This window comes from Conger conger, chromosome 1 (assembly GCF_963514075.1).
Source record: "Conger conger chromosome 1, fConCon1.1, whole genome shotgun sequence".
NCBI classification, from domain to species: Eukaryota; Metazoa; Chordata; class Actinopteri; order Anguilliformes; family Congridae; genus Conger; species Conger conger.
In genome coordinates, this window is record NC_083760.1 from 61,861,035 (window position 1) to 61,880,667 (window position 19,633).

At 48.5% G+C, this 19,633-nt stretch overlaps 1 protein-coding gene across 3 annotated transcripts in view; it reads left to right on the top strand.

Annotated features, from left to right (window-relative positions):
- The window catches only part of bbs9 (Bardet-Biedl syndrome 9), a 161,613-nt gene that overhangs the window by 19,743 nt on the left and 122,237 nt on the right, over nucleotides 1-19,633 (top strand). For all 3 annotated transcript variants that reach the window (XM_061260000.1, XM_061260009.1, XM_061260018.1), the window contains exons 8-13: nucleotides 59-239; nucleotides 4,254-4,383; nucleotides 12,322-12,503; nucleotides 14,135-14,211; nucleotides 16,320-16,373; nucleotides 17,018-17,120. In XM_061260000.1, coding sequence (XP_061115984.1) covers nucleotides 59-239; nucleotides 4,254-4,383; nucleotides 12,322-12,503; nucleotides 14,135-14,211; nucleotides 16,320-16,373; nucleotides 17,018-17,120 — 727 coding nt within the window. The remainder of the gene's footprint in view (nucleotides 1-58; nucleotides 240-4,253; nucleotides 4,384-12,321; nucleotides 12,504-14,134; nucleotides 14,212-16,319; nucleotides 16,374-17,017; nucleotides 17,121-19,633) is intronic.

Sequence of the window (19,633 nt, forward strand, 5' to 3'; positions counted from 1 at the left end):
TTTACTACCGTGCGGAGCAAGTGTTGATTTTTGTGCTAATGCATGCGTGTTCCCCCAGGCTGACTGGACTCTGGTCATTGGGGAGCAGGCTCTGGATATCTGCGTCCCATCCTTGTCTCCGTCAGCGTCCATTTTCATTTTGGGCGAGAGGAACCTGTACTGTCTGAAGGACAATGGGCAGATCCGCTACATGAAGAAACTCGAGTACAACCCCAGCTGTTTCCTCCCCTATGCCTCAGGTAACGGCAAACCCCAGCCACTTTCTGCTGTCTAATGTAATGAAGATGGTGATGGTAATATTGATTCATTAAAAGCAGCACTTGCCTCAGGATTGCCTGTCAATCAAACATCTTGACTGTTAATGTGAAACTACGATTGCACACTGACAAGACGGGTGAATCGTTGCTTGATAGATGATTGGTTGCTTGGCTTTTCCATCATGGTGTCAATTTAGAAGATGGTCATCACCGGACATGGTCTTAGTCATCCATAGGAGAGTGAGTGCTTTGGAAAATTCCGGAGCTTCTCTGAGCTGTTGGAGGCACCTCCAGGAACAGGGGCTTCCTACTTCCCGTCACAGAATGGGGAAGTTCCCCCTCAGCCCCGGCCTCGCAGAGCCAGACGCGGCGCATCCGGACGGCCTTTTCCCTGCGAGCTGGCCGTTTTGTTTGTCCATCAGATCCGATTCATCAGATTGCGTGAAAGGCCTCCGTGTTCTCGCCAAACACGACCTTCGTATCTCAGTTTACCGCCGCTGCGTCTGAGCGGCGCAACAGAACACGTCTGTCTCTGCTAGCGACAGACATCCTGAGGGACCCGCTTTCACATCCCCGCTGGAAGAGAAGGTCCCCACGCAACCGAACTGTGAAAATATCAAACCGGGCTGCGGTTTCCATCGATGCATATTTAACAGCTCTGCGCGAGAGAAGGAAGGGCCATCTGGAAGCCAGGAGCTGGAGCGGGCTCAAGATTTTATGTAAATCATTAGCAAATCATACAAATTGGGAAACATGCATGTGCATTTATCATACACCAAGGCACATGGGAAAAAAGAAACAAAACACGTGCTTCATGCGCCCTGGAAGCGGTTAATTACATGATCTGAGCTGGATAAAACCAGAGTCCGTGTTTAATTTGTCTTGAGAAACTGGAGTTTTTCTAATCCGTTTACCACCTGAGCTTAGTGCTGTGGAAGGTGTCGCTTCACACCTTAATTCAGTCGGGTTTAAAGCGGAACATTTTAATGGGTTCCAGCGGTAGCGAGCTAAAGGCTCACAGCTGAACTTTTGTGAAACCGTGTGGTGTTTGAAGAAAAGTCGCTGCAGTCACGCCACCTGTCTTTTCCAGCAGGTTGCTCTGAGTATGGAACAATACTCTGTCACTTCTGTCCTTTTGCTGCTGTTCTGTCCAAGCAGAGGGTTACAGTTGACACTGGTCATAACTTCCCCTTCCAGCACATAATGTCTGCGAGTAGCGTCTTTAACGGTTCTGGGGGCAACATGGCTCAGGCAGTAAGAGCAGTCGTCTGGCAGTCGGCGGGTTGCCGGTTCGATCCCCCGCCCGGGCTGTGTCGAAGTGTCCCTGAGCAAGATACCTAACCCCCAAATGCTCCTGACGAGCTGGTCGGGGCCTTGCATGGCAGCCAATCGCCATCGGTGTGTGTATGAATGGGTGAATGGAGAAGCATCAATTGTACAGCACTTTGGATAAAGGCGCTATATAAATGCCTGCCATTTACCATTTCTGTTTATGGCCGCTTTCTCCCACCGAAAGATCGCCGGAGGAGTCCATGTGGTGGAAAATCGTTTCCTGCCATTCAAATCTGGTCGGTCCGAAAAAATAAATAAAAGTAAAGTCTACAATCTCCTCGTCCACCTTAAACTAACTGATAATCACTGGAGATTTGCCGGGCTTGTTAGGGGGACCCTTGATATTTTGCAGGTGTAGCAGAATTCCAGGAGAGTGCAGCTGGTGTTTCCAGTTAAGTTTTGTTTCAATACATTTTTCAGCAACTTTTTTTTTTTTCTTTGCAATGTGATAATTCCTCTGCTCGGCCTGAGTTTGTAATTGCTTGGTTTTCTGGCAGGACGGTCCCTTGCATGCGGTCACTCTCAAGGTGAGGTTGGACTGTTAAACCACTGCCATATGTGTGTGATAAAGAGCTATTTATATGTTCTTGGCCGCAGAGGCAGAAGGACAGTGGGGGTGGAGTGGGGGGGGGTCCAGTGAAGGAAAGGGTAAAGAGAGAGCTGAAGGTAGAGGGAGGCTCTGTAATTCGGCAGAAACGGCGTAAAAGAGCTTTAAAGTGGGGCGCACGGCAGCCGCCGCCTGTCATTTTCTGGCCACCCGGGAGAGCGGATACCTTCAGATCTCCACGGCGACGCTGCGGGCACAGGCTGTAATAACGGCAGCGCCCCCATTGGTCCGCGCCTCAGCCGAAATTCACAGAGGTTACCTTTTAAATAACACGCCTTCCAGAGTGGCACGGCAGAGGTAATTTCACAGGGACAGGAGGGAAAGTGGAGCAGGTGGACACGGATAGAGGAGAGAGAGAGAGAGAGAGAGCGAGCGAGCGAGTGAGTGTGTGTAGGTGTCTGTAATCACGAGGCCCAGTTTGCTGGCAGGGCCCTTGACTCAGACTCTGTTCTGAATCTAGACTCCTCCAGCATTGTAAATGTCTCCCCTTCATAGCCGACTGTGTAATGTTTTGTAAGGGAAAGCGATGGATGTGGTTTGCCAGCGGTGTTATACAAGTCCAAACAGAAATCCAGAGAGAGACCCTGGTTGTGTTTCCCAGGGAGCAGGGGAGCAGGGGAGGAGTGTGTCCTCACTAAACTCAATGCCGTGTGGCCTAGCCTGTCTGTGCAGTCCGAGTGGCTCAGTCATCAAAGGCCGGGACCTGGAGTCATGGTATTGGCCTCAGCTGTGTGACCAACCACCGTAACCAGGAACGCACAGTGCCGGGCTGCTGCCTCATCTTCTCAGAACAGACTGAATAATCATTAAAAAAATTCACCTCATACATTCTGTGCTGTCAGACAACAATTCACATGAACCGATCAAAACAATCCAGCCAAGCCCTCCTCTTAGCAGCGCAGTGTTGCTTATGAATCCTCACTGTCCCTTCCCTGCTGCAGAATCACCGTTTCCCCAGTAACATTGTCGTCTGGTGATTGGCTCAGAGGGTCACAGGTTATCTCTCTTTCTGTGAGGTGAAAGGACTTGACCCTGTGGTGTGCCCCATTCAGAAGATGCCAGACCAGCGCCAAGCTTATGGGCTTAGAGTGCAAGACAGATGAAATGCAGATTACGAGGTAGTGGACTTGCTGATGGAGATGAACATAGCGGCAAATAGCACATGGTTGTGTTTACGTTGCCCTGACCAGTGTGTTCTTTGTGTTACCTTGTATAATAAGTAGAAACCGTTGACTGTGGCTAACCTAGCTCTGAGCTGTAAAGCAAATGGGAAGTTACGGTATTGTTCTTTTTTTGTTTGTATCTCTGACCAAGTAATGGCTCTTGATTTTTTCGCTGTCTGCAATATTTCAGCTCACAGCTGCCTCTGATCAACTTACTGTATCTTTGAAATCGTTGAATAGGCTTATCATTCTAACGCCGCCTGTCATCAATGCAATTCTTCATACAAAACACCCATATCTCATCAGTCTTGTACAATTATTAGACTGTTTAAATAACTTAATTGACACAAGCTTATGTTTTAATGTGCTTATTTCTTACAGATGCAGTAGCTGTAGTAACTCTAAGCAGCTTTATTGTAGGATTTCCAGGAATACAAAGAGCATTTAGGAATATTCAGCCCTTTTATGAGTGCAGTATTTTGCATCACCACTGTAAACAATCCACTAATTCACTGCATCACCACTGTATACCATTCACCAATACACTGCATCACCACTGTATACCATTCACCAATACTCTAGATCACCACTGTATACCATTCACCAATACTCTGCATCAGCACTGTATACCATTCACCAATACACTGCATCACCACTGTATACCATTCACCAATACACTGCATCACCTCGGTATACAGTTCACTTATATACTGTATCACAACTGTGAATTCACTAATTTACTGCATCAAGCTGTGTTTGTGTAGCATTTAGTCATACAGTTATTTGTAGCTTGGTCACAGACATTTGGAAGTGTCAGTGATCACTAATGCACTTAATTTAACTAATGTAACTTGCACCTTAATAATATTTGTTGTGGTGTGTGTTTTTCCACAGTTACTGAGGGGTCGACCAACATCCTCTTGGCCAATCACAACAACATGCTGCTGGTGTACCAGGACGTTGCTCTGAAGTGGGCGGCCCAGCTGTCCTGCGTGCCCGTCGCCGTGCGAGTCGGCAACTTCCAGTGAGTACGGCTCTGGAGTGCGCTGAGACCCTGACGGGGTTGATGTACATCCACTCGTATTGCCATTATGATCATCAATGCTAGCGCTGTCCACGACACTACGGTGCTTGTTTGATTCCTGCCCATATAGACAGGGTTTATGGCAGCCCTGCGCTCACGGGCCCCACTACGCTGCGGGTCCTCACTACACTGTGAGAAACTGAGAGACCATAGGGTGGGATGTGCACGTTCAGCCCAGGTGCCATTCCTTCGTGTGTTCGCATATTAGAGCACTGAACTATCCATCCACAGCAACAGGGCTGACCTTCTGTCCTGTTTTTCCCACCGCTGTTCGGATTATCACCCGACTTCTCACAGAACTGCCTCATTGTTTTTGTTTTCGGTAACGGCAAAGGGTCATTTTCTCAGAGCTTGTGAGAGGCCTGTCCGCTCGTATCGGCCACAGCGTTAGCGACATTTGGGTAATTGTAAAAGACGGCCTCGGCGTCAGCCAGAGTACAGCGGTGGGAAGTGCAGTACAATGGGATTCTTAGAACAACAGCAAACCCCAGTGCGCAGGGTCCGAGGAGTCAAAGGGAACCGGAGCACTCTCCAACACACACAGAAACACACACAGACAGATACACACGTATATGCGATCGCGGACGCACACACTTGCGCGCACACACACACAAACACAGGCGTCCTCACCTCAGCTGTTGCCCTCTCCTGCACAAACACGCGCTGGGCCTTTAGCGGATTTAATCAGAGCGCTCGTGTAATCGAAAGGATTTCTTCCCGCCTTAAATTACAGAGGCAGCCTTTGGGTTCCCACCTGAGGGCCAGAGGTGCAGGTGGCTCTGACGCGGCTGGTGCGGCGTCTGCGTTGCCGTGCCGATTTAAGCGCGCTCAGACAGATAAATAAACGGCGGGCGGCTTTTCACCGTTTCCCGGCAGGCCCCCGAACTGCACCATGTTTTTCTGTGCTCAAAACTGACCGCTTATTCAGATTCCTTCTGATCTGATAACGTAAGGGATATTGCTGAAGAGCACGGCGTTAGGGGCGGAGAGGGGGGTTTGGTGGGGTGGGGTGTAGGGGTAGGGGGGGTTAATTGCTGCGTTCTGGCTGTCCTCGGCTCTCCATGCCTCTGTATTACTTACACTAAAGAGGCCGTCTGTCAGCGGGGCCCAAACGAGGTTTTTGTGCTCCTCCTCGCCCACCCCGCAAATTGCGTCCCGTGGCAGGGATTCCCAGAATTCCCAGCTGGGGCCGAGGAGCGGCCCAGCGGGAGCACAATGGAGCCGAGCGGAGCGTGCCGGCGTGGCGCTGCGGCTCCATCTGATCCCGCCGCCAACGCGTCCACGGCACACTGGACCTGAAACAGCCCCGCTTTTAGTGCCCTGACCCCGAGCGCCCCCACTACAGCCACTCCACCCTCACTACACACACACACACACACACTCGCACACTCACCCCACACACTCTCCACATACACACGCTCACACTCACACGCTCACACACACACACGGTCGCACACGCACACACTGCACACTCACACCACACACACACCACACACACACACTGCACACACACACACACACACTCACACCCACACACACACTGGACCTGAAACGGCCTCTGCTTTTAGTGCTCTGACCCCAAGCGCCCCCACTACAGCCACTCCGTGCGCACACACACACACTCTCCACATACACACACACACCACACACACACACACACACACACACACACACACACACATACACACACACACACCACACACACACACACACACACACACACACACACACATTGGCAGGTCTGTCGTAGATGAGCTCTCCGAATGGAAAGGTAAAGTGATGGTACCCACAAATGACCTCTCCTCTCAGAGCGCTTGTGAGTGTCAAACAGAGCGGCACTGTCTTTAATCAGCGAGTCCTGCAGGCTCTGTTTCATCCCTTATCAGCGCACAATCCACTCTCACTCACCCAGTCCGTCTGAGGACCCCACCAGACACACACACACACACACACACACACACACACACACAGCGCTTTCTCTTCTTCAGCCAGGCTACGCTTTAGCAGAGAGTGATGATAATCTGAAACTCAAACTCCAGGATCCAGTTTCCTTTCTATTTAGCAACTTCCCTGTTTTTTTATAACCTACCGGGGCGCTTGTCATGTTTCACAAAGGTACCGAGATAATAGATAACATGCCTAGAATCTTCCAGAACCGTTCTGTGTTTGCTCTTAAAACACAATAGGAACTGAGTAAACAGGCCTTTAGATAGGGACACTTCAATTTCACCCATCGGTAGATTCTTTGAAATGTTTTTTTAAAATCTGCATTGGTAACATAGCCGTTTGCAACAGTGGATAAGACTGTGCCAAAGGTAGTGGAATTTTCAAAGCGACATCACTATGATGGGTTTAGCAACTGCTCGCCAATTTAAGCAGATAAAGTCCCTTTATATTTACGCGCTGTGAAAATAGCAGTCGTCAAACGGCAATTAAAAACAATCGCGAAGCAGATGGCCATAAAAACGTAATGATCTTTCAACGAGGCCAAGCTCCACGCCTGAGCTACTGGCAGCACGTTCCGGGGCTCTCATAATGACGCCCTCCCCGTTCCACCTGCAGACCAGCGCCAACTCGACGTCTCCTCCAATATCCTCCAGACAGGGAGGACCGGGAGCGGCAGTTTTGACTGGACGGGTAATATGCGTGAAGAACACTGCTACACACTTGCCCAGTAGTGCCTCCGTGCCCCCGCGCTGAGTCGCTAACTCCCAACCGCTCCCAGTACGGCGGGAGGGAAATCCGATAGGGCCGGCCGTATCGATGAGGCAGGCGCGCCCGGCGGAGAATCGCACAATGGCGCGTTGTGCGGGGAAGGGCGGGTTTTCCGACGGATTCGCCACAGCTTTGCCGGTCCTCGCCGGACGCCTGGCAGAGCTCCGCTCCGCTCCTCCCGGCGTGTATTTATAGCGGCTCTGGCACCCCAGCGCACTAACGCAGATCTGGCCTTTACGGCGGTTTCAACAGCTCCTCTCGTTTCTTTCTGTTGTAATGTTTAAGGAGCACACTCTTTCCAAATAAATTTTTTTTTTTATGTTTTATTTGATATTGGCTTGTTTATAATGAAATGAGATTCTTGGATTTGCTCGCTTTTATTCTTGGAAAGTAATCTTTTGAAATAAAACTAGCTTAAACTTTGTTTAGTTGGGCAAATTCAGGTTCCGCGTGACCCTGAGGTTTTTGCGGAGGGACTGTGGTTTGGTTTGATCCCTTACCCATAGACCCAGCAGGTTGTGAGTTTGAATCCTTGTTGTAACAGTGGGTGAGTGGCCAGAGTTAAAGAACCACTTTTATTTTACAGGCGTTTATTTTTTTTTCTGATTACAGGGGCAACTGGTGTGAAATCCATTAAAGTTAGAGGGTATTCCACCGAAAGCCTTCAGAGCTATAAGCCCCTGGCGAAGCAGGCTCTGAGACTCTGCTGAGGGAGACCCTTCTGTATCTCAGTTACGTGGGAGGGAGGGGAGAATGTTCCAGAAGTGGCACTCCAGCCCTGACTGTGTTCAGATGTACTGTAACCAAGGCTGGAAAAGAGCTCTATGTTCGAGCATTTACCCTTTCTCTCCCTCTCTCCCTCTCTCCCTCCATCTCTCCCCGCCCGGGGGACGGTGTGTGAGCGGGTCGGAAGAGATGGCCAGCTGGCCGACCCAGGCCAGACATCTGGAAGCGTGAGCTGGCGGGTCCCCATAGCGTGCTTCCCAGAAGCAGGCTCACTGGGCGTGCTCAGTCCGCCTGTTTATGAGTGCTGATGAAACGTATACGCCTGAGGGGGGCGCTGTAGAGGTGCTCCTCTCTGAAAGGTCCAGATCCTGGGCTCATTCCAATCACCTATTTTTGTCTCCTCGTTCCTCCACTGACACAGAAATTGGTAGAGGTCTGCCATCTTTGAGGACCTGTTAAATGTTCCTTGAAGGAGCTAGGAATGAGGAGCTAGGAATGAGGATAAATAAAAATGTATTTTTTGTCTCTAATTGACACGGCTTAAAACTAGCGCTTGAAAATGCAAGGATATTCCATGGGGCTTTCCAATCACTTATTTGTACCTCCAAGCTTCCTTTCCTTGCCTTCTTTCTTTGCTCCTAGATCCCCCCTTTGGTGGAGGCAAGAAAGGCAGTGAGGGGGTAAAAATAAGTGATTGGAAATGGCCCCATCACTGGCCCTTGGTGGCTGTTGAGCTCTTTGCTGGTGTTCCCTGGCCAAGAGCAGCCCCTCACTCTCTCTGTAAGCCAGGCCTGCAACAATCCTATAACATCCCCACAATGTTTAATCTACGTGTCATCTCCCATACAGGAGTTTTTTGCGAATGTCATGAGTTTGGCCAGTGCTCTTTGGCTTCTCAGACCCATCTGGTATTGATTGGCCGCCCGATATTGGTCTCTTTCTGCTTGGTTCAGACCTCAAGAGAACACTCAAGCCTTCAGACATACGCAGTAGTGACACATCATGGCCGGAGGACGCTGTGTCCATGGATTTATGCACGTGCCTGAAGAGCTGGGGTGTGTCATTGCAGACTGTGTACACAGCGTTCTGAGTCAGTCTGCGAGTGATCATACATCAGGTTCGGTTGAGTCTTGCACCTGCAGAATTGCATGTGGGGGAAGCGGACCGATCTGAAGCCGTGCTCTGTGATGAGGCTCCGTCAGACACACAACTGCTGAAACGGCTGGAGAGTAGGAGCTGGGGAGGGAGGCTGCTGGGGGGGCTGAGCCCCGTGGCCCTGCCAGAATGTTCAGCCTCTGGGCTGGGAGCAGCTGGGGATTAATACCACCCAGACAGACCCGCCCGCCATTCCCGCCAAGACCTCACAGAGCTGCAGGCCCCGGCCCGAGACACCGGCGAAGGAATGCGATAAAGAAGGGAGAGCCCTCCCCCGGACCGAGCTCCCATTCACACAAGCAAGCCCCAAGCTGTCGGCCATTCCGTGTCAGCAGCCAAGACCTCGGTGACCGGTTTTAAAGTGTGAAAATGTGAAGCTGCAGGCTGGGCGTAATGGTGGGGGTTTTAAATTCTGCCCTTCCTGGTCAGTTGCAGGCAGAGAAAATGCACGCTCATGGTTATGTTATTGGCATGAATTCAACTCATCAGAGTAATAAGAAGGTAATGCAGCCACAGATGCCTTAGGTATTCTGTGAGGTTCAGACCCCCCAGAAAAGTCTACTTTTTGTAGGACAGTTTGATTAAGGAAAAACAGAGCTAGTGGATGCTTGATTTGTATTTTTTTTTGTTTTTTTTTTTGTACTTTTTGTTTTTACCTCCTGTGTATCTCTGGAGCACAGAGAGCCCCATGTGACCATAACTACAAACAGATCTGTGCAGCTAATGAGCCGCTCACAGGGTAAATTCTGCTATAATGGTACACCAGATTGCATAGAATGATATGAAACCAGGGTGGAGTTTTGAGCTGGCATCCATTTTACAGATGGCACTTTTTAATAGCGTAGTATCAGTGTCGGTATGCAATGTATGGTACCATTTAGGTTCTTGGCTCAGAGATGTTGCCACCAGTCATCCGCTTTTTAAAATTTTTTTATTTTATTGTCTGCACGCGGCCCTGAGGTTTAGGGTTGGATTGGTTCAGCCCTGGCCACATAGTGGAACATAATCTGTTTGTGTATGATTGTGTGGGTGTGCACCTTTTGCCCTGAGTTTATGTGCAGTTATCAACAGCAATTTAGAGATAAATAAAGAGCTGTAGCTTTCCTATGATTATCCCTATGTTGTCAGCATTCCAAATTTGTTGCCAGATTGCGAGACTACAGCATTCAGCCAATGTATGCTTAGCAAAGTGGCCCTTTTTTTTCTTTGCCAGGTTCTCCGCCAGGTAATCCAAAACAATTTATGGCAAACCTAGCTTTATTACACCTGGATGACCTGAAACTGGAAACATGCAAAAAATATAATAAAATGAGAACAATTTTAATTGGAAAGACAACCTCCAGCTGGACCCAAGGGGACTCTAACTGAAGCTTTCAGTTTGTAGGGTAGGAGCAGGGGGATGTGGGGGCACCTGGTTGGGCGGTTTGGGGCAGCGGTTTGGGGCAGCTGGTTGGGGGACCGTGGGACCGGAACAGGGGAATGCGCGGCAGGCTTGCCTGTACCCCCGTACCCCTGTACCCCTCTTAACACGGTGCTCTCTGAGGAAACATAAGCCCTGTCGTGCTGCTGCTGCACGTTCGGGTCCTTACTGACAGAGTTATTGCTTTTCTGCCCTGCAGAGACGGCACATCTGCAGCCGGTTAGCGTCCGCGGGCTAACCTCACCGGGCCTTTTACAAGCTCGTCAGGGTCTTACCATCACCGAGGAGTGGCTGATTTGATTATTCCTGTGATTGTTTTGAAATTCTGTATGTTTTACGTAGGCTTTCTGCGTGCGTTGTGTGCATGCGATTATGAGCCTGATTGTGGATGCGAGCGTGTGTGTTTGTGTTCCCGTGTGTGAAATTAATATATTTATTTGAACCATGTGGCAGCGTGATTCTGCCTGGCTTTCTGTCGGTTATTGTTTCATTTCGTAGCTGTTCCGAGACTTTGTTTAGCATTATCTAATCTGTAGCCCCCTTAAATTGTTTGGCATTTTGCATACGTTTCGCTAACCCTTAATTTTATTTTAAGCTTTCCTTTTCCGCGAACCCTTTTGCCCTCCATTTGTGCGCGTGCATTCGTGCGTGTCTGCGGAGTTCTGCTTTGCCTCCGTGACACGTCCAGTTTGAGTTTATACCCTTAATTCCCCTCTGTGCTGAGCAGGTACAGATGTGTGTTGGCAGTGTGGGCTGGGACCCATGAAAGCGCTCAGATAAACACGGAGACGGGATGTGGGTTTCTGCCCTTTGTTGGCCTGGCCTGCCCCTGCACTGAGAGACAGCGCGGCTATCATTTTCCCCAGGGATTTTCCAAACCACCTTTTCATTTCTTGCTTTCTGCCGTGTGTCAGTGCCCCTAAACCCAGTGCTCCCTGACCAGCCAGATGAAACTATAGAGCAGGGATGGTAGGACAGTTTGTTTACGCGGTCGCAGCTGACCGTGCTTGGAGGGCAACCAGAGTCCTCATCTTTAACGCGTCAGCACATTGGACGGACAGTGGCATGCAGACAGGCGTTCTTGAGGCATACTGGGCATCGTAAGCCTTCAACTGCTTTCCCTCTGTTGGACTGAACTTCTGTGGTTAGTCCCTAAGATTGTTCAGGCTGTTTTGAAGAAGCAGCTTTGTAGTCTCTCTGGGTGGGAGGTCAGTAAAAATCTCTTCACGCTTGAAAAAAACATGCAATGGGCTAAAAAAAAAAGCAAAAAAAACGTGGGGAAAAAGCCTTTACATGCACATTGGGAATATTTCTGATGATATACGAGCTCTCAACACCATGAGCTGTTCTCATATACAATTTTGAATCACTATTTAGCATGCAGGTCATTCCGTGAAAAATCTATCAGGTGTGGGAGTTGACCGCTCCAACTTTGCTCAAACTTTGTGTAAATGTTCTTTATATATTCAATAAAGAATATTGGTTTATTTTTCACCGAATGACCCTTGCTTATCCAATTAGAGCTTGATATTACTCGTAGGTTTTCCAGGATAAGCATTTAATAATTAAACTCCAATGTTAGTACCTTCTAATACTGTACTTTCGTAGGTACTTAGCTACAACAATGCTATAAATGCTTGGCGCGTTCACAACAATCACTATTTCTGAGCGCATTCTCCTCATTCAACCCCATTTGTGCAGTATGATACTTAAGTAAATGTATTGAATTACTAATATGGATAAATGTTGTATATAAAAAGGACTCCCTCACTTAGTGTAGTTGAGCTGGGTGGGGGTTGGTGGTCAGATTTTAAATGAGTCCGTATAGAAGACTATATAAATGTTTGGTTGCATCTCTGCAGGGATCTGAAGGGCGTGGTGGTGACGCTAAGTGACGATGGGCACCTCCAGTGCTCCTACATGGGCACGGACCCCTCCTTCTTCATGGCCCCCAAGGTGGAGGCGCGGGAGGTGAACTACGAGGAGGTGGACGCCGAGCTGAAGACCCTGCACAAGGTCATCCGCGAGGCCTCCAGGACGCAGGGTGAGAGAACCTCACGAAACCCACGAATAACCCCAAAACCCTCCCTCCCCCATTCACAGGTATCCCACTACCTACAGACAAGCACCATATGCATGAGGTTATTTGTAGGTACATATTATATTATATTCCATATAAATTCAAGGGCTTAGTGGACCAAAATGGCCACTGTACACACAAGGTCTTACATGGGAAGGGCCCTGTCTCGAGTCTCGAGTTCTCCCAGCAGCGACTGGTGTTTTTGGACAGCAAATTTGAATTCCAGTCTTTTTTCCTCCTTTTCATTCTCCTTTGTTTTGCTTTGCTGCATGAAAAGGTTACAGAGAAACCTGAACACAAGCCTTTCCTGAAACAGAGTGGTGTCCGAGACAGAGGCTGGCATTCATGGGCATTTCCACGGCGTGTTTGCGCAGGGTTTGATAGCGTTTTATCGGCTTTGCGCCGAGGGACCCCCGCAGCTCACAGCTCTGCTTTCTCACCTCCTCCTCCTCCGGTGCGTGTCGGCCTGTGAATGAAAACTGGTTGTCAGGAAGAAGCAACATAAAACAGCCCCGTCGGCGCGTTTTCTTTCATAATAAACCGGATCCCAGAGCGTTCCCCGCTGAAGCGGGGCTGTTAATCTCTGCCGCAGACTGTTTAAATCTGTTATGGTGGAGTTAGTTCTCCTAACTCTGGTACCCCCTTCCACCTCCTCGCCTGTTTATCCTGATTACCCCCTACCCCCCAGCATTTTTCAGCAATTATAAAATAATGGTAAACTCAAAAATCAGCAGCTGTCACTTCAGTTGTCATGTGAACCCACACTTTTTTTACTATACATAATTTTTAATGAGTTAACTTAATCCTTCAGAGCATCAGTGCGCAGGATTATCTTTAAACGCTTTTTAAATTGAGTGTCATTGACAATCGCGTATCAACCCGACACCAGAACTTTCCAGAAGTCTTCAATGTTTTCTGCGTTCTTTCTACTGTACTGCTATGCTGCTGTTGCTGCTGGCACTGCTAGGTTTAGTCTCGGCACACATCATTACTTTCTCTCTTGTGTTAGGTGGTACGCCATCATAACACACTGGTGAAGAAGAAACCAAATTCCCCTCTTTGTCTCCCTAATCTTGACGCAAATCTCTCCCTCCGTAATCTCAGAGAGGGGGATTTTCTCCCTCGCGCTGAGCTGTTTGCTCAAGGTAAAGCCGTATTTGCTGCTGTCCAGAGCTCCGAAGCCAGGTTTGAAATGGGTGGCATCAGTGTGGGCCGAGGCTCAGCTTTAATCCCAGGGCCCGGTGAGCGCTGGGTTCTGTTTCCGAGACGGGAGGCGCTAAATTCTGCACCCTGGGAGGAGAGGTGGAGTGAGGGACGTGGGGAGGGGGGTGGCAGCAGTGCCCGGGGATGTTTGGGAAAGCCCCCTTTGGGAGACGCATGTCTGTGGAATGCATTTGGCCATCCGAGGATGCTCCGGAATGTTTGTCTGTCCCTCTGTGTCCCTCTGTGTTTGTCTGTGCATGTGTGACTTTGGCCCTGTGTTTGTCTGTGTCTGTATGCAGGGATCCTTATCCCACCACAAAACCCTGCAAGCCTAACTACCTTGCGCCCCTTTCCCCTCTCTCTCCCTCCCTCCCTCTTTCACACATTCTCAGATATCCTGCCTAAAGCAGACACAGATGAGGAGCTGGTGGTAACAGCCAGCGTATCTGCCAGCATGGATGACGTCTCGGTACGTGGCGCTACAACACAGAACAGTCCCCTAACATAGTCCCCCCTTTCAGCCAGTCCGCAAAGCGCAGAGAATATGATCCACGGATCCCTTCTGTGTCACAGGCCCGGTGGGAGCTGGTGAGGCCAGGTTTGATGGTGAAAATTTGCAGCGGCTATTGGTCAATGGCTGCAGGTTAAGGTTCCTGTCATTGCATTACATTACCTTACATTACATGTATTTAGCAGATGCTCTCATCCTGAGTGACTTTATTAAAGAACATAAATACACCCACCTGAGTTACTTATGAAGTATACAATAACAGTACTGGACCTGGGTAAAAGTGTGGCTGACCAGTGAGTCTGTATGTGGTACATAAGCAGTATTTGTGTGTGTGTGTGTGTGTGTGTGTGTGTGTGTGTGTGTGTGTGTGTGTGTGTGTGTGTGTGTGTGTGTGTGTGTGTGTGTGTGTGTGTGTGTGTGTGTGTGTGTGTGTGTGTGTGTGTGTGTGTGTGTGTGTGTTACTTGCACAGTATATGTGTAAGCAGCATACGCACACACATTCATTGCCCCACCCCCCCACCCCCCTGGTTTCCCCTACTGGCCGGGGGCCAGGCGTAGGGATGAGCTAGGGGCCAGCCAGGTGTTCCGATCCTCCAAACACACGCCGTTCCTGAGCGCAGCGTCTGAGCTGGGAAAGAAGAAAGGTCAAGAGAGATGAACAGCAGGATGGTTTCCCAAAGCCAGGAACCGGGTCTTCCCACAGTCCCCAGGAAATTCAGACTAAATAAACCAGAGATAGGGTCCAGATGCTTCGGACTTCCCCCGTAATGAACAATAACCACGGTATTTAATTTCATACTTTTGCAGTAACCCTGTCTATTGAGAAACATATCTGTACGCAGATGATTAATTTCCTATGGTCCTCTTAAAAAGAAAAAAAAAAGTATAACAAAAGTTAATTCAAGTAATAGAAAGTGACCACCGAAAAAGCCAGTGGGTTAACATCTTGTTAGTGTTCCTTTTCAAAGTGATTATTTGGAATAGCCTCCCTCTTGTGCAACAGGGTTATTGAATCAAGGCAATAAATCTGAATTAATTTCTAACCACATGGGAAATGCTGGGTTCACAACAGCCTGGGTTCTTTGGTTCTCTTGGCAGACAGTAGTTCACTTCCTCGTTCTTTTGTTGTCTGTGGATATGCAAGGCTGGCTGCAGCTGCTACAGTGAGGCACTGTCACTCAGAAGAGGCACTGTCACTTCCAGCAGAAGCCACCCCTCGCGGCACAGAATTCTGAAGATTTATTCATTTTAAATTTCTGCTTCCCCTGCTGGCCTCTGTCAATCAGGGGTATTGATTTGGGCCATCATGTGATAATGATGTCATATGTTATGTCACATGACACTGTGATGTGATGTCACTTCATAATCCACCTCCATGCGATCAATGCTGTTTATTGTGCTGCGATGAGATTCAATACAAATTGTAGGGCTCTCACTCACCATTTATACGGCGATTCTCAGTCCTCTTCCTTTGTACCTATGCATTTATATATTGCACAAAAGTGTTGGAAGTTTTTGTTTACGTTCACAGGATATTTTTATGCTGTCTGTTCCCAATGCCCGTACAGAAATGGGGCCTTTAAGTATTCTGCTCCTTCTGCTTAGAAAATGTTGCAAAAAGACCTAAAACTTAAGGAGTGGGTCTCATGCCTTTACATCCAATATGATTGATTTAGAGGCAAACTCAATGGTCTGTCTGTGTTTTGATTAGTCTATTTTCCCTTGATTGTTATATTATAAATTGCCTCGCTTAATCACCTAGTTTAACTATTGTATGTATGCTTGTTGGTGAACTTTGTGTAATTTGCTGTTTGTGGTTTGTATGAAACTTTTTTGTAATTCTTTGTGCTGCTGCCTGTCTTGGCCAGGTCTCTCTTGAAAAGGAGATTTTTAATCGCAGTGGGATATTCCTGGTTAAATAAAGATTAAATAAAAAAATCCAAAAACAGTCCTGTGAACCTCGGTGTGGATACCATATACAGCCTCAGCATGCACCCTAAAGAGCTTATTTTATGTCTGTGCAGCACATAAAAACATTGCACTGATGCTTTTTGTTTCTTTCACAGAAAGCTGTCATTCATGAAATCGGTGGTATAGCTGTCCCCTCCGTCACTGTGAAGGTACAGTTTCAAGTTCAAGTTTGTGTGTGTGTGTGTGTGTGTGTGCACGCATTTGTGCGTATGTGCGTGTGTGTATGTGTGTGGGTAAATGTTGGGAGAAGATGAGCCCACTAGCTCCGTAATCAGATGTTGTGCACGGCTCATGTCCTCTCTTCCTCTGTGGTGTAACTGTAGCTCAGGGATGCGAATATGAGTGGAGCTTTAATGAGAAGCACACAATGCAGACTGCAAGATTTAGCCTGTGTGTGGAAACACATTTTCTTTAATATAAAGGAACCAACAGTGTATGCTCTGTCCCTTACTTGGTGCGTGTGTGCGTGTGTGCGTGCGTGCGTGTGTGCGTGTGTGTGAGAACTGAAAAGAGTATCTGTAAGTTGTTTTGCTTTGAAATAAATATGCTGGTTTGTAGCCTTGTCAGTGTGCAGAAGATGAAAGTGTTGACAGTTACTGGAAGGCGCCTCTCTACTGACACCATCTCACCTTTTTACGAGCAAGCAGCCAGCCTCAGTGAATGACGGCTTACAAGCTCTCACTCTGCCTCTCTCTCATTTTCTCCCCAATCTCTTTTACATCTTCCTTGTGTTTTCCATCTTTCTTCCCCCTTCCTGCCGCCATGTCCCTGTCTCCCTGTCGCTCTCTCTCAGATCACAGTGAAGAGTCGCTCGTCGGTACAGAGCCCCAAGCTGACGGTGTGCGTGCAGCCTCCTCTGGCTGTCACTCAGGCGCAGTTTGCGCTCGACTCCATGGGTAAGCGCGCACCCCCCCCCCCCCCCCCCCCCCCCGCCATCTGGCACGCTTCACAGCTGCGTCACTCGTTCTGCGAGTGTGCGTGGTGTGTTCTGTACGCTCCGAGACCGTGTCATGACCCAATTCTGCTATGCCCCCGTCCAAGGGAGCACGTGTTGCGCTGGGGAATTTTTATAGCCATCTGAATATCCGTAAGACCCATAAACATTAAGCCTACCCAGAGCTCCCACATGCAAAGCCAGCAATGAAGACCTTCTAGAAGGTTCTCCTTTCAGCAGAAGGGTTTCCTCTTTTGGATGGTTCACCTTGACTCAGTAATGTACTTTGGTCCCAAGCCCTTAGCTTATTGATTGGTTCTTGGGGGTGGGGACTTGGTTACTTGGGGAGAGTCTAGTGTTGAAGTTTCAGGACGTTTTCAAGACGTGCTGAGGATCTGTTCCGAGTTCATTGCTGTTTGGTGAGGGACTGTTCTGAGGTCAGTGGCGTCAGGTGTTGACTACACACTCCAAAGCAAATACATCATTGCATTAATTAGAAAAACAAATTATCCTACAGTATATTGACACAAAGGTTTTTGTTTTCAGGTTTGTTTTGTTCTCAGGAGTTTATGGTTTCAGTTGACCACAAAATGTCAACCTACCCCCCCCCCCCCCCACCTCTCCCCACACAAGCAAAACAACCTTTAAAGTAGAATTTGGCAAATGGTCCCAGCACGCACGCACGCACACAGACAGACAGACAGACAAGTACCCACACGGACGCACACTTCCTCTCATGTGGTCTCTAACATATTACTGGTGAGAGAGGTATCTTCAGTGCTTATTAGTTTCATATGTCTCCTCTTGGCTGCCGTACATAGCCTGGGTCATCCCCGTTCTTCAGATTTGAGCAGTCCAGATGGATCTCTTCAGACTCTTAAAACTCTGTTGTCAAAGCTTGGCTCCGGGATCTGCATGACCAGCTTCCAGGTGTTGGCTGTCGTTTCAAAATGAGACGCTGGGTCCAGCTGCTCCTCTGTTCCACTGAAACCGGCTGATCAGTGCACCGGTCGTATGACGATGGCTCCCAGGAACAAACACCCCTCGGCTTTCTTCTGCCTTTGTTTTTCTTAATGATTTAGCTGTTGTTAAATCCGATTTGCATTGACTCTGAGCAATACTGTTTTCTCTCTCTCCCGTACTCTTTCTCTGTCTCTCTCTCTCACTCACTCTCTGGGTCTCTCTGTCACATCTTTCTTCAGCCTACAGATTTCATCACAGGGAATGCATCCAATCAACCAATTAGATCCCGAGTGGCATTCCCGACATAGTTTCTCGTGGAGCCGTGGCGTTCCCGCCTGGCCGCTCGCTTGCCGTTGGCGCGGATGTTTTGGCTGGGATGGGCCCACTCCCCGGCCTCGTGTCTCTGTAATTAGGAGGGGCTCTCATCGTTCCTCCTGCCCATCGCCGTGTTTTGGGAAACATCATCTCCAGCCTGCGGCTTTCAGTTCCTTGGGGGGGCTGAAAGTCCATCTTTTGCAATATTGCTTTTTTATCATTCTCAGATGGCACCCAACACCCAGTACTTTCTTTTTTTGCCCTTTGAAGGTAGTGAAAAGTGGTCAACAGTGTGCCAGAGGTGGAGGAGACTGAGAAGGAGGGAGGGCGAGAGGGAGTGAGGAGTGCTATAGTTTCTAGGATACTCAATGGGCAAATACCTCTTGACATTATTGAGATTTGCTTATTATTATGTTATTATGCCTTTATTACCACCATCTTCTTCAGAAAAGTCCTGATAGTGTAGATTGCAGGTTTCAGAGATGCCGAAATGCAAATAAGAAAATGAAATTCCGCAAGGATGAAAGTCTTGCTAGTTCACTGGCAGTTATTTGTGGTTCCGACATGCCTGTTCATCATGAATGAATTATTCATGAATACCACCCTCCCTTTACAAAAATACGCAAAAACACATCATTATTATTTCAGCATGTCAGAAAAAAATATTAGAATCCAACTGAAAGAGAGGGAGAGAGAGTGTTTTGGGGAACTGTCCCTTTTCCTGTCTCCATCAGAAGTGTGGCTTGTCTGATGTTGGGAAACCGTGAATTAAGTGTGATTGAAACCCCAAAGCAGGAGTTTGGCCATATTGTAGCCAGAGAAGTTTAAAAAACCATATAACCCCCACACTCCCCCACTGTTGAAAGGAAGAAGGCCGTTTTCTCCTTATGGGAACCATTTTGGGGTTTTTCGACTAGCTGCTTGTATGCGAGACTCATACTTCTGCAGTAATGCCTATAGCTTAGCCCTAAGATGCCAGAGTCCACTGCAAGGCACACAGTTCTGCTAAAAGTCCTGCTAAAAGGCCCCCAGATGCAGGCTGCATCCTCTTCTCTCCTCGACAGCTGAAAGGGCCAAGCTACATGCTTTTGATACGGGCGACTTTTCTTTTCCCTGCTCTGGGCCGAACATTAGGGTGTTCAGTTTTACATGGGAATAACATGGAAATCACACAAGATCACTCAACTTGCGTCAGTT